Below are 12803 nucleotides of genomic sequence, written 5' to 3'. Positions count from 1 at the left end.
CTCCGCTCCCTGTCCCTCATCCATCCAGCTGAAGGGCTCGCTCACTCTCTTCTCCTGTGCTGAAACGGTGCGTGGGGCACTGCTGCCTGGGCCTCACTGTGCTCTGCTTTTTCCTGCAGCACTCCCTCAACATCCTGGGCCAGAAGGTGTCGATGCACTACAGCGACCCCAAGCCCAAGATCAATGAGGACTGGCTGTGCAATAAGGTACAGGGGCGGTGGGCAGCAGTTGTCATGGACAGAGACAGCAACACAGCAGTGGCGGCGATCCCTCCCTCCCTCCCTCTCCCACTCTTTCTCCCCCCATCTCTCCCTCTCCCCCAATCTCTCTCCTTTCCCTCCCTCCCTCTCTCTCTCATTCTCTATCCCTTGATCGCTCAGCTTGAGTAGTCACCATTCCTAGCCAGCCATATACAAATGTGTAGTGAGCGTTCACTTGATGCAGGCTCTGTCCTCCTAAAATGCAGTCTTGCCTGGAGTTCCAGTAGACTTTAAGGAAATATATACGTGGATGATGAATTAGTGACAGTGTAGGCTTGAAGTGGTGTTGTGGAGAATGTGGGCTTCAGAGCCAGACTGGCTGAAATGAGACTATCCTAGATTGGCCTTGATTTTGGCCAAGGTGCTTAGCCTCTCTTTGCCTCACTTTCCCCATCTCTAAAATGTGAATATTAATGACACCTCTCCCAAAAGGTGGTTGGGAGGATTCAGCTCTGTTAATGAGAGGGTAACACTCAGAACAGCACCTGGCCCACAGTTAACACAGTCGAATTGTTAACTAATCATGAAAGCAAAGCACAGAGCGTTCTGAGAGCCCATATCAGGTAGCTCAAGCCTGAAGGCCACTCTGACCAGGCCACGTCAAAACTGAAACTGGAGGCTATGGTTTTGTAGTCACCTCTGTCTTCCCTAAGGGGAAGTTGAGGCTCAGAGAGGTGGAACTATGGGTGAACCTTTAGCTGTGCCCTGTGCCTTGCTCCTGATCACAGGAACTTGGATGCCACAGTGGCTTCAGGTCTGCCCTGGGGCCAGCATTGTGATTCTACAGTTTGTAGAGGCCCCAACCCTCTCCCCAGGAAGTACTCTGCCTAGTCAGGGAGAGTGGCGCATCTGTTTTTTTTTTTTTTAAAAAAAGGCCTATCAGAGGATTGGTGCTCAACGCTTCTGGAGAGAGAAAGACAAAGTGACAGTGGAACGCCTTCCTGTATTTCCAGATAGCCTCAAAACCAGGGAATTCTCTTTTTTTTTTTTTTTTTTTTTTTTTTTGAGACAGGATCTGGCTCTGTCACCAAGGCTAGAGTGCAGCAATCTGGGCTCACTGCAACCTCTGTCTCCAGGGCTCAAGCCATCAGCCTCCAGAGTAGCTGGGACCATAGGCGCATGCCACCATGCCCACTAATTTTTGCCTGTTTTTTTTTTGGTAGAGAGGGTTCCGTCATGTTTGCCAGGCTGGTCTTGAACTTCTGAGCTCAAGCAGTCCTCCCGCCTCGGCATCCCAAAGTGCTGGGATTACAGGCATAAGCCACCACGCCCAGCCCCAAACCAGGGAATTCTCATGAACTCCTTCCCCTCCCCTGCATCCTGTTGGCCACCAGGTCCTGTCACTTCTATCACAGAAACGCCACCTTCCCTCCCTCACCATTCCCGCTGCTCATGCCAATCGTCACGCTCTTACCCGCTCGCTATGGAGCCCTCTCTGGTATGCCGGCCTCTTGTCCTCTTTCTCCCATGCCCTCACCTGGAACATTCCTCAAAACCACCTCTGACCACCCACGCCCATCCTCTGCTTAACCAGCCCCAGCTCAGCTTAAGCATAAGATCCTCCATTACCTAACTGACTTCCTTCCCTGGCCTTGGCTTTTGCTTCTCCCCTTACTCTCCCACACCAGTTTTGGAAAGTCCAGTGTTCCCTCCGATAACAATTCCTCCCCAGCAAGGCTTAACAAAATGAAACTTCTGGGCATCCCAGGTCAGACGTCCCTGCTTCTGTGCAGGGACTGTCCCTGCCAAGTAAGTGGCACCCCACCCCCAGCCCGTTTCCCTCCCCGAGCCCCTGCTGGATGGTCCACACAGACCGACCTGCCCCTCTTCATGCTGCATCTGCCCCCGTGCTATTAGGCCATGAGGGTAGAGACCATGTTCTGGCCATGTGCAGCAGGATCTGGCCCAGGACTGGTGCTTAGTACCTGAGTCTGGAATAGAGATGGAATGTAGTAGAAGCTGGGTATCCAGATGCTGGAACATTCAAGGAAAATTTCTCAAGCAAAGCAGGATCCAACCCAGTCCTAGAGCTAAGAGGAGGGGTGCAGGTCTGGCCAGAGGCTACTGACTTCTAGGGCTGAAACGCTGAAAGGTTTCTGAATAGAGAAGCAAGTTTCAGGGAGAGGAACCTAATAAAGGGATTGAATACGTGAGGCGGGGAACAGTCCTGGGAGTTGGTGGCCTTAAGAAGGCAGAGGAAGGAGAGGAGGGAGTTGTTGTAACAAGGGGGGAGTTGTTCATTCCTGAGCTGAGCGGGCTGGCACAGAGAACAAATGAGAGTCTGGAAAGGGAAGATGCACAGTACTGAGAACCACATCAGAAGGTTCAGAAGGCACCTGCCACCCTTGCCTGGGGACTTTCCTTCCTGGGGCACTGCGGGGTCCCTGGGAGATCTCTGCATCCAAGTTTGGAGGGTGCAGTGGGAAATCCCTGCTCCCTCTGACGGCCTGGCCTGTGCCTCACAGTGTGGCGTCCAGAACTTCAAACGCCGAGAGAAGTGCTTCAAATGTGGCGTGCCCAAGTCAGGTGAGGCCCACCTACCCCTCGCACTCCCCAGGGCGGGGCAATTGGGGAGAAGGGAAGGTGAGGGGTCTGTGCTCAAGGCTTGGTATAGGGAGGAGGGTGACCAGTCATGGAGCCTCCCCCTTATCACCAGCCTGTCTCCCACCGCCCCTGACAGAGGCAGAGCAGAAGCTGCCCCTCGGCACGAGACTGGATCAGCAGACACTGCCACTGGGTGGCCGGGAGCTGAGCCAGGGCCTGCTTCCCCTGCCGCAGCCCTACCAGGCCCAGGGAGTCCTGGCCTCCCAAGCCCTGTCACAAGGCTCAGAGCCAAGCTCAGAGAACGCCAATGACAGTGAGTCAGTTGTTCCTTCTTCCTCTGTGCCCTAGGGTGTCTGGGCTGGGCTCACCAAGACCAGAGAAATGGCAGTGAGCAGGACCTCATCCTCATGGAATCTCCACTTGGTGCGGGGATAGACATTTGATGTAGGGAGAGCAGAGGGAGTGGCAATATCCTACCTGACTTTGGGGGTGTGTCGGGAAGGTTCTCAGTAGACAGGCAGCCAGCCTGGCACCTGGACTGCCAAGCAGAGTTGATCCCGGAGGAAGCAGTGAGGGAAGCGGCAGTTGCAGAGGCATGGGGGGGTGGGGGCAGAGGAAAGGGAGCGGTGGGGGGCATTGAAGGGCAGGGCTGGCAAGAGTGCCGGGGGCGTCCTCTAACACTGGGCCCCTTCCCACAGCCATCATTTTGCGCAACCTGAACCCACACAGCACCATGGATTCTATCCTGGGGGCCCTGGCACCCTACGCAGTGCTGTCCTCCTCCAACGTGCGCGTCATAAAGGACAAGCAGACCCAACTGAACCGCGGCTTTGCCTTCATCCAGCTCTCCACCATCGTGGTGAGGGCGGCACAGTTGGGGGCCGGGCAGCCAGGGTCCCGGCCCCCAGGGTGGGGAGGAGGGTCCCTTTCCCCAGCCTCCTACCGCGGCCCCCAGCCTGGAAACCGGGCAATGGAGCCGGGGGCCTCCCCGGGCCTGACCCTTCTGTCCCTGCCTCACCTCCTCCCACAGGAGGCAGCCCAGCTGCTGCAGATCCTGCAAGCCCTGCACCCACCACTCACCATCGACGGCAAGACCATCAATGTTGAGTTTGCCAAGGGTTCTAAGAGGTCAGGGCCCCACCTATGTGCCTTCCCACCCTTCCCCTCCCCACCCTCCCACTCCCCCCCACCGCTTGGGGCCTCCCATCTCACTCCCAGTCTCTAACATCCTCCTCAGGGACATGGCCTCCAATGAAGGCAGTCGCATCAGTGCTGCCTCTGTGGCCAGCACTGCCATTGCTGCGGCCCAGTGGGCCATCTCACAGGTACTCAGACCCCTTGTGCCTCCCAGCGTCCTGAGACCTGGGCTTTCTCAACCCTCCTGCACCCTCTCTGAAGCAGGAAGGCTGGCTTGCTATCCATGGATGCAAAACCCTCTCCCAGTAGCTGGCATGGCCATTCTACCTTGCTCCTGGCTCTCTAGACCCCCTGGGACATTCCCCTTCATCATCACCGTAGCTTTCTTCCCAATTGCCTCCCATGCGCTCATGTACGACGCCATTGTGCCTGGCATTCTGTTCTGTTTGGTGGGGTTTTTATTGTCCTGAATTGGTATGATATACACATATCCTTATATGTAATATATACATATATGATATACACATATCATATGTTCCCGAATAAAAATAATGTATAAGTGGTTGAGAGAAAATTGGGAGAAGAGAATAAAGAAGTGAGAAGATGGTGTCTTCCTTGGCCTGACACCCAACACACACACCACACACAGCAGAATCAGCAGAATCAGCCCTGGAACATTTTGGCGTTCGTCTGTTTTTATGTCTTGTGTTTGCCACTGGCCTATTTGTTCTCTTGTGGCCAGGCAACCCTTGCTTTCCACTTGTCTTAGGCTGCATGCTTTTCTGTCAGGTAGAAACACTAGCCCCACGTGTGGGACAGATGCTTCTAGCAGGTTCCCCACCTCCCCATCCCCACACCTTCCTGTTCTAATGAACCCCTCCCACCTGCCCTTCAGGCCTCCCAAGGTGGGGAGGGTGCCTGGGCCACCTCCGAGGAGCCGCCGGTCGACTACAGCTACTACCAACAGGATGAGGGCTATGGCAACAGCCAGGGCACAGAGTCTTCCCTCTATGCCCATGGCTACCTCAAGGGCACCAAGGGCCCTGGCATCACTGGAACCAAAGGGGACCCCACCGGAGCGGGTGAGCCCCAGCATCTCTCTCTGCAGCTGTGGTGGGGGCCAGCAGGCATAGAGTCCCCGGCCCCATTATTCACAGGCATTCTCCCTTCCCTGTCCTTCCTTACAGGTCCTGAGGCCTCCCTAGAGCCTGGGGCTGACTCTGTGTCGATGCAGGCTTTCTCTCGCGCCCAGCCTGGTGCTGCCCCTGGCATCTACCAACAATCAGCCGAGGCAAGCAGCAGCCAGGGCACTGCTGCCAACAGCCAGGTGAGTGAGCCCTGTGGGTATGTATCCCAGGGAGGCAGGCAGGTGGCAGGGGTGGCATGGGCAGACACTGAGCCCTGTTCTCCTGTCTGGCCCCATGACCAGTCGTATACCATCATGTCACCCGCTGTGCTCAAATCTGAGCTCCAGAGCCCTACCCATCCTAGTTCTGCTCTCCCACCGGCCACCAGCCCCACTGCCCAGGAATCCTACAGCCAGTACCGTGAGTACCCACAGCCTGTGGGTAGGGATGGGGAGTTCTTAATAAAGCAGGGAAGAGTGTGACCCCGCTCCCCTCACCCCCTAGCTGTTCCCGATGTCTCCACCTACCAGTACGATGAGACCTCCGGCTACTACTATGACCCCCAGACCGGCCTCTACTATGACCCCAACTCCCAGGTGATAGGGCAGCCCAGAGAGGGCAGAGAGGGATGGGGTCGGGTCAGGTCGCATCGGGGGCAGCTGGCCCTGCAGGTTCCCTTCACAAGGTCTTCCCTCACATCCCTTCTTCACTCCTCCTCCCTCAGTATTACTACAATGCTCAAAGCCAGCAGTACCTGTACTGGGATGGGGAGAGGCGGACCTATGTTCCCGCCCTGGAGCAGTCGGCCGATGGGCATAAGGAGACGGGGGCACCCTCGAAGGAGGGCAAAGAGAAGAAGGAGAAGCACAAGACCAAGACAGCTCAACAGGTGAACACCGGGGTCCAGCAGTCACTGGCTGACTGTGTGGTGTCTTCCAGCAGCGGCACTCTGTCAGCTCTCGCCCTCTCCTGCCGAGGGAGATGGCAGGCGGGTGTGGATGTGGGCGGTGACTGCTTAGCAGACCATGCTCCTGCTCCAGCTCTGCTCTTTGCTGAATGGCCTTGAGCCAGAGCAGTCTCCTCAGTGCGTGACAGGGTTGCCCAACTCCAGGAGGTGGCTTGTGCCATCCGAGTAAGCCCTGTCAGGTGTCTTCTGTCCCATGGTGGGGACCCTCACATGCTGCTGGTGGATATGTATATATATGCCAGAGAAATTCTCACAGGCCCATAAAGGGGTGGGCAGGAAAAAAGCCCTGCAGTGTTTTGTGGGAGTGGGCAAATGGAGGGCACCTCAGTGTCTGTCTGTGGAGAAAGGGTGTGACACTGTGAGTGTAGCATTTACAAGCAAGCACAAAGTGTTCCCTCAGCAACCTGGTGAATTCTAAAAATGGTGCTGTGCTGGCGGGGGAAACATGGAAATATAGAATGTGGCATTGTGTCATGCATATAAATTCAAATTATACACAGATAAACATTCCTATGCATTTTAAAATGATAAAATGGAAATGCACAACAAATGTGACAGCGTGGGTATGTGTGAGGGGAAGAGGAGTGTCTTCATCCATTTGCTGCTCTATAACAATACCACAGACTGGGTAATTTATAAGGAAAAGAGATTGATTTGGCTCACAGTTCTGTAGGCAGGGAAGCCCAGTGGTGTTGGCATCTGGTGAGGGCCTTCTTGCTGCATCATAACATGCGCAAAGGGCAAGAGAGCATGCATTAGAGCAAGAGAAAATTGGGCCAAACTCCCCCTTTTTATCTGGAACCCACTCTCAGTGATGGCATTAAATGGAGACTCAAAAGGTGGAGGGGGGCCGGGATTGGTGGTTCACACCTGTAATCCCAGCACTTTGGGAGGCCGAGGCAGGCAGATCACCTGAGGTCAGGAGTTCGAGACCAGCCTGGCCACGTGGCGAAACCCCGTCTCTACTAAAAGTACAAAAATTAGCCGGGCATGGTGGCAGGCGCCTGTAATCCCAGCTACTCAGGAAGCTGAGGCAGGAGAATCGCTTGAACCCAGGAGGCGGAGGTTGCAGTGAGCTGAGATCATGCCATTGTACTCCAGCCTGGGCGACAAAAGCGAGATTCCTTCTCGAATCATATATATATGATTCATATATATATATATATAAAGGTGGAGGAGGTGGGAGAGGGTGAAGGATGAGAAATTACTTAATGGGTATGATGTACATTATTTGGCTGATGTATGCTCTAAGAACCCTGACTTCAGCGCTATACAATCTGTGCATGTAACAAAAGCACTTGTTTATTTTATTTATTTATTTTTTTATTTTTTTGAGATGGCGTTTCACTCTTATCGCCCAGGCTGGAGTGCAGTGGCGCAATCTTGGATCACTGCAGCCTCCACCTCCTGGGTTCAAGCAATTCTCCTGCTTCAGCCTCCCGAGTAGCTGGGATCACAGGCATCCGCCACCATGCCCGGCTAATTTTTTTGTAATTTTTGTAGAGACGGGGTTTCACCATGTTGACCAGGCTGGTCTCGAACTCCTGACCTCAGATGATGTGCCCGTCTCGGCCTCCCAAAGTGCTGGGATTACAGACATGAGCCACGGCGCCCAGCTACAAAAGCACTTGTTACCCCATAAACTTGGACAATTTTTTTAAAAAGCAGCCGTGATCTCTTGAGGAGGGCAGAGCCTTCGTGACCTAATCACCTCTGAAAGGCCCTGCCTGTCAACACTGTTGCATTAGGGATTAAATTTATTTTTTGAGACAGAGTTTCATCCTTGTTGCCCAGGCTGGAGTGCGATGGTGCAATCTTAGTGCACTGCAACTTCTGCCTCCCAGGTTCAAGCAATTCTCCTGCCTCAGCCTTCCGAGTAGCTGGGATTACAGACATCCGCCACCACGCCCAGCTAATTTTGTACTTTTATTAATAGAGCTGGGATTTCACTATGTTAGCCAGGCTGGTCTCGAACTCCTGACCTCAAATGATCCACCCGCCTCGGCCTCCCAAAGTGCTGGGATTACAGGTGTGAGCCACTGCACCCAGCCGAGATAAAGGCTCACCTGTCAACGCTGTTGCATTAGGGATTACATTTCTGACACATGAACTTTGAGGGACAAAAACCATAGCAGAGAACACAGCCAGAGAGGGGCTTGACAACAAGCACTGGTGACTGGTGACGGAAAATAGGAACTTGTACTACTATGTCCCTCACCTTCTGCTTGTTCTGCCTCAGCTTCCCCTCATCTGCCTCCCAGATGGACCCGCCACCCTGTCCACACTGCTTCTGCCACCTCACCATTATAGACCAGTGGGGGTAGGGGCACGGGGTGTGTTCAGTGATGAGGTCAGGAGTAGCCAGGTGCCGAGTGCCTTGCAGGCTGTGGTTGCTAGTGTTTGGGTTTTTTCTTGGTGTGGTGGGAGGCGAAGGAAGGGTTTTAAGGACATTGTATTTGGGGTGGGAGTGGCTTATACTTCGTAAAAGAGTGCTCTACTGGGAGAAGGGGTCAGGAGCCATAGCCCAGAGGCCAGATGAAGCCTTCTGCAGTGGTTCAGACTAGGGATAGTGGCCAGCCTGTGTTTGAGGATGCAGGGCAGTGGGTCAGCGGATAGTTGGTAGCCCCAGGGGCATAAGCGTTCTGGGAACCTCACCTCCACTCTCACCCCCAGATTGCCAAGGACATGGAACGCTGGGCCCGCAGTCTCAACAAACAAAAAGAAAACTTCAAAAATAGTTTCCAGCCTATCAGCTCCCTGCGAGATGACGAGAGGCGGGAGTCGGCCACTGCAGATGCTGGCTATGCCATCCTCGAGAAGAAGGTGTGTTGGGGCCACCCCCTTGCACCCTGCCCCACAATCTTGTCCTTCCTTTGGGCCCTCTGCGGAGTCCCTGAATTTCTGTGTCCCTCCACCCCAGGGAGCACTAGCCGAGAGACAGCACACCAGCATGGATCTCCCGAAATTGGCCAGTGACGACCGCCCAGTGAGTGCCTAAGGCAGAGAGGGGCGGGGGCTCTGATCTGGCCAGGCCTGACCGCCCACCCTCACCCTCTATAGAGCCCTCCGAGAGGGCTGGTGGCAGCCTACAGCGGGGAGAGTGACAGTGAGGAGGAGCAGGAGCGTGGGGGCCCCGAGCGGGAGGAGAAGCTCACCGACTGGCAGAAGCTGGCCTGTCTGCTCTGCCGACGCCAGTTCCCCAGCAAAGAGGCGCTCATCCGGCACCAGCAGCTCTCAGGGCTCCACAAGGTAACTGAGTGGATGATTGGCCGGGCATGCTGGGGCTTGGCCCACTGAGGCTCAACCTCTTCATTTCTTATCCTGTCCCCCTTACAGCAAAACCTTGAGATTCACCGGCGAGCCCACTTGTCAGAAAACGAGCTAGAAGCACTAGAGAAGAATGACATGGAGGTGAGGTGTGACCTGCCCCTGGGCTCCCTCCCCTCTGTCCCTTCCAAGTCCCCATCACCTCAGGCAGCTGGAGTTCAGTTTCTCACGTGGTAACCCCATGAGCCTTCTTCCCCATTCTCCTACCTCGGCTGCTTGTGCCCGTGATGGCCTGACCCTCAGGACCTGAGCCTCATTAGCCAGATGGCACACCCTGTGGGACCCCACTCCCCATGCCTGTGTTGCCTGAGAAAAGAGACTAGCTCCCCAACATTCACACACACACACACACAAACTTTCAGCAAATGAAGTACCGGGACCGTGCAGCTGAACGCAGAGAGAAGTATGGCATCCCCGAGCCGCCAGAGCCCAAGAGGAGGAAGTACGGCGGCATATCCACAGCCTCCGTGTGAGTGGCTGGACCAGGTGAGGGGGTCTGGGGCCTGGGGCTGGCAGGCCAACCACTCATGCTGTGCACCGCCCCTGCAGAGACTTCGAGCAGCCTACTCGGGACGGGCTGGGCAGTGACAACATTGGCAGTCGCATGCTCCAGGCCATGGGCTGGAAAGAGGGCAGCGGCCTGGGCCGCAAGAAGCAGGGCATTGTAACGCCCATCGAGGTGAGTCTCAGGCAGTCCTGTCCCATCCCCCAGCACCCCTCACAGCATCCCTCACCAGCCTGACAGAGCCTGCCTCCCTCACACAGGCCCAAACACGGGTGCGGGGCTCCGGCCTGGGTGCACGGGGCAGCTCCTACGGGGTCACCTCAACCGAGTCCTACAAGGAGACACTGCACAAGACAATGGTGACCCGCTTCAACGAGGCCCAGTGAGCAGCTTCAAGAGCAACTTCTCCACATGTCGGGTGTCCATCCTGGGGCAGGGAAGGACAGAGTGTTGGATGGCTGGGACGGAGCCTTGCTCTTGTCGGCCAGCCCACTCCCCAGCCAGAGAGGGCTTGACCAAATCAAACTGAGGTGGTGACTTTTGTTGGAAAATTGGGCTGGCATCATGTCCTTTTTTGTAATAAAAGCTGAAAAGCCTGCACATTGGCCTCTCCTCTTTCTCGTGCTCTAGCCCAGTTGTGTAGTTTATAAAGACACGGGGACCCAAGCAGATGGACAGGGGCCCTTATATCAGGCCAAGGTGGATGGCAGTGGTGGCACTCACAGTGTCTGGAACATAGTGGCTACTAGAACATGGGGTTCTGACCTGTACCCCAACCCATGATATCCTGCTTGTGACCCCTTTCCCTTGTTGGGTCCAGCAGGTTATGCTGTACCAGGAAATCCAGTATCACCACGCATGAAACCCCCCGATCAGAGCTAGGACTGGGAATCCCCATCCCCTGTCCTTGCTGCCCCCCAGCTGTACTTAGCCTTCAGTCCCAAGGCTAAACTGCAATTTGTGTCCCTAGATCTGGGGATAATGCCCTCAGGCATTTCCAAGTAGAAGACAGCAGGTACTCAGGCACCAGTTGGCCCAGAGCCCTCAACATGCTGATGACTTCAGAGTGGGGGAAGTGGAGCTTGGCCTGCAAATCCAAGGCCAGGTCCCAGGGATGCCCCTTGAGAACGATTCAGGCCTACCTTCTCTGTTGTTACCACAGCACCCCACCCCTCTAGTCACTGCAACGCATGATTCCCAAGTATGTGCTTGTGCTCTCAGCAGAGGTTCTGGGTACAGTGGACTGTGATGCTGGGGCTGCCCTCTTCCAGGCCTCAGAGGGCCACAGTGTGAAAGGGGGATGGTGCTAGAAGACCAGTTGGTGCAAAGCCCCTCCCCCATTTATTAATATACATTGTGACACCACCCTGCACCAGTCATGGGAGGTGGGGTTAGAAAGAAGGGACCCCTAGAGGTAGGATGGTGCTGATCTGGGGTGGCGGGTGTTGCCCGATGAAGGAAGGGGATGGGAGAAAAAAGGGGTGAAGGAAACGAATAAAAAGAGGCCTCTTGGGCCTGGGCACAGTGAATTGCACCTGTAAGTAATCCCAGCACTTTTAGGAGGCTGAGGCACGCAGATCACTTGAGCTCAGGGGTTCAAGACCAGCCTGGACAACATAGCCAGACCCTGTCTCCAAAAAAAAAAAAAAAGTCTGGGCACAGTGATTTCACGCCTGTAATTCCAGCATTTTGGGAGGCCGAGGCAGATGGATCACTTGAGCTCAGGAGTTTGAGACCAGCCTGGGCAATATGGTGAAACCCCGTCTACAAAAAAAATGTACAAAAATATAGCCAGCTGTAGTGGCGCACACCTGTAATCCCAGCTACTCGGGAAGCTGTAGTGGGAAGATTGCTTGAGCCTGGGAGGTGGAGGTTGCAGCGAGCTGAGATCGCGCCCCTGCACCCCGGTTTGGGGGACAAGAGTGAAACCGTCTTGAAAAAAAGAGGCTGCCCTAGTCTCAGGATGGGTGTGTCTTAGCAGAGATGCCTCCACGTTCCCTTCCCTCTTCCCACCCCAGAGCACTGCTCCCAAAATCCCACAACAAGGAACCCTCATACCTCAACTGGCAGGAGTGCAAAATAGTACAGCCACTCTGGAAAACTGGCTGCTTCCTATAAAGTTAAAGTATGCTTAACCTATGGCCCAGCAATTCTACTCTTAGATATTTAGCCCAAATACATGAAAACATGTCAACAAAAGACTTGCATACGTATATTTGTAGCAGCTGTATTCCTAATAGCCAAAAACTGGGAACAACCCAAATGTCCAACTAGAGAAGAATGGATACAGTGTGGTATATTCAAAGGATAGACTACAGCTCAGCAATCAAAAGGAACAAAATGCTGATACAGATATCAAAGGATGAGCCTCACATGGTGAGATTGTTCATATGGTGAAAGAAGCCAGACACACAAAAAGCACATAATGTTTCATTCCATTTTTATGAAGTTCTAAGTCAGGCAGAACAATTTTATGGTGATAGTAGAAGAGGGTTGGGGTGGGGAGGGCGTCACTGGAAAGGGTTACAAGGTAGCTTTCTGGAATCATGAAAAGTTTGTGTGTCTTGATTGCAGTGCTGGTCACATGGGTGTATACCTATTTAAAAGTCCAGGCCGGGCGCGGTGGCTCACGCCTGTAATCCCAGCACTTTGGGAGGCCGAGGCGGGCGGATCACAAGGTCAGGAGATCGAGACCACGGTGAAACCCCGTCTCTACTAAAAATACAAAAAATTAGCCGGGCGCGGTTATGGGCGCCTGTAGTCCCAGCTACTCGGGAGGCTGAGGCAGGAGAATGGCGTGAACCCGGGAGGCGGAGCTTGCAGTGAGCTGAGATCCGGCCACTGCACTCCAGCCTGGGCGACAGAGCGAGACTCCGTCTCAAAAAAAAAAAAAAAAAAAAAAAAGTCCAACAAGCTGTATAACTAAAATCTGAGTG

The 12803-nt window shown here is 54.4% G+C and overlaps 1 protein-coding gene across 8 annotated transcripts in view; it reads left to right on the top strand.

Moving 5' to 3' along the window:
• Positions 1-10467, top strand: part of LOC105463760 (RNA binding motif protein 10) — a 41558-nt gene extending 31091 nt beyond the window's left edge. For 4 of the 8 annotated variants that reach the window (XM_011711091.2, XM_011711060.2, XM_011711074.2 and 1 more), the window contains 18 exons: positions 120-206; positions 2726-2786; positions 2941-3117; positions 3503-3660; positions 3835-3932; positions 4042-4129; positions 4837-5023; positions 5129-5268; positions 5371-5488; positions 5573-5664; positions 5793-5957; positions 8709-8858; positions 8956-9021; positions 9096-9284; positions 9372-9446; positions 9725-9831; positions 9912-10041; positions 10128-10467. In XM_011711091.2, the coding sequence (XP_011709393.1) occupies positions 120-206; positions 2726-2786; positions 2941-3117; positions 3503-3660; positions 3835-3932; positions 4042-4129; positions 4837-5023; positions 5129-5268; positions 5371-5488; positions 5573-5664; positions 5793-5957; positions 8709-8858; positions 8956-9021; positions 9096-9284; positions 9372-9446; positions 9725-9831; positions 9912-10041; positions 10128-10253 (2214 nt within the window). In that variant the 3' untranslated portion in view covers positions 10254-10467. Of the gene's footprint in view, positions 1-119; positions 207-2725; positions 2787-2940; positions 3118-3502; positions 3664-3834; positions 3933-4041; positions 4130-4836; positions 5024-5128; positions 5269-5370; positions 5489-5572; positions 5665-5792; positions 5958-8708; positions 8859-8955; positions 9022-9095; positions 9285-9371; positions 9447-9724; positions 9832-9911; positions 10042-10127 lie in introns of all 8 variants that reach the window. The other 4 variants (XM_011711084.2, XM_011711052.2, XM_011711066.2 and 1 more) reach the window with 1 other exon arrangement.
• Positions 10468-12803: the final 2336 nt, after the last annotated feature.

The sequence above is a fragment of the Macaca nemestrina genome, chromosome X (assembly GCF_043159975.1).
Source record: "Macaca nemestrina isolate mMacNem1 chromosome X, mMacNem.hap1, whole genome shotgun sequence".
Classification (NCBI taxonomy): Eukaryota; Metazoa; Chordata; class Mammalia; order Primates; family Cercopithecidae; genus Macaca; species Macaca nemestrina.
Note: the sequence above shows the minus strand (reverse complement) of the source record. Positions and strands in the feature narration are given on the sequence as shown.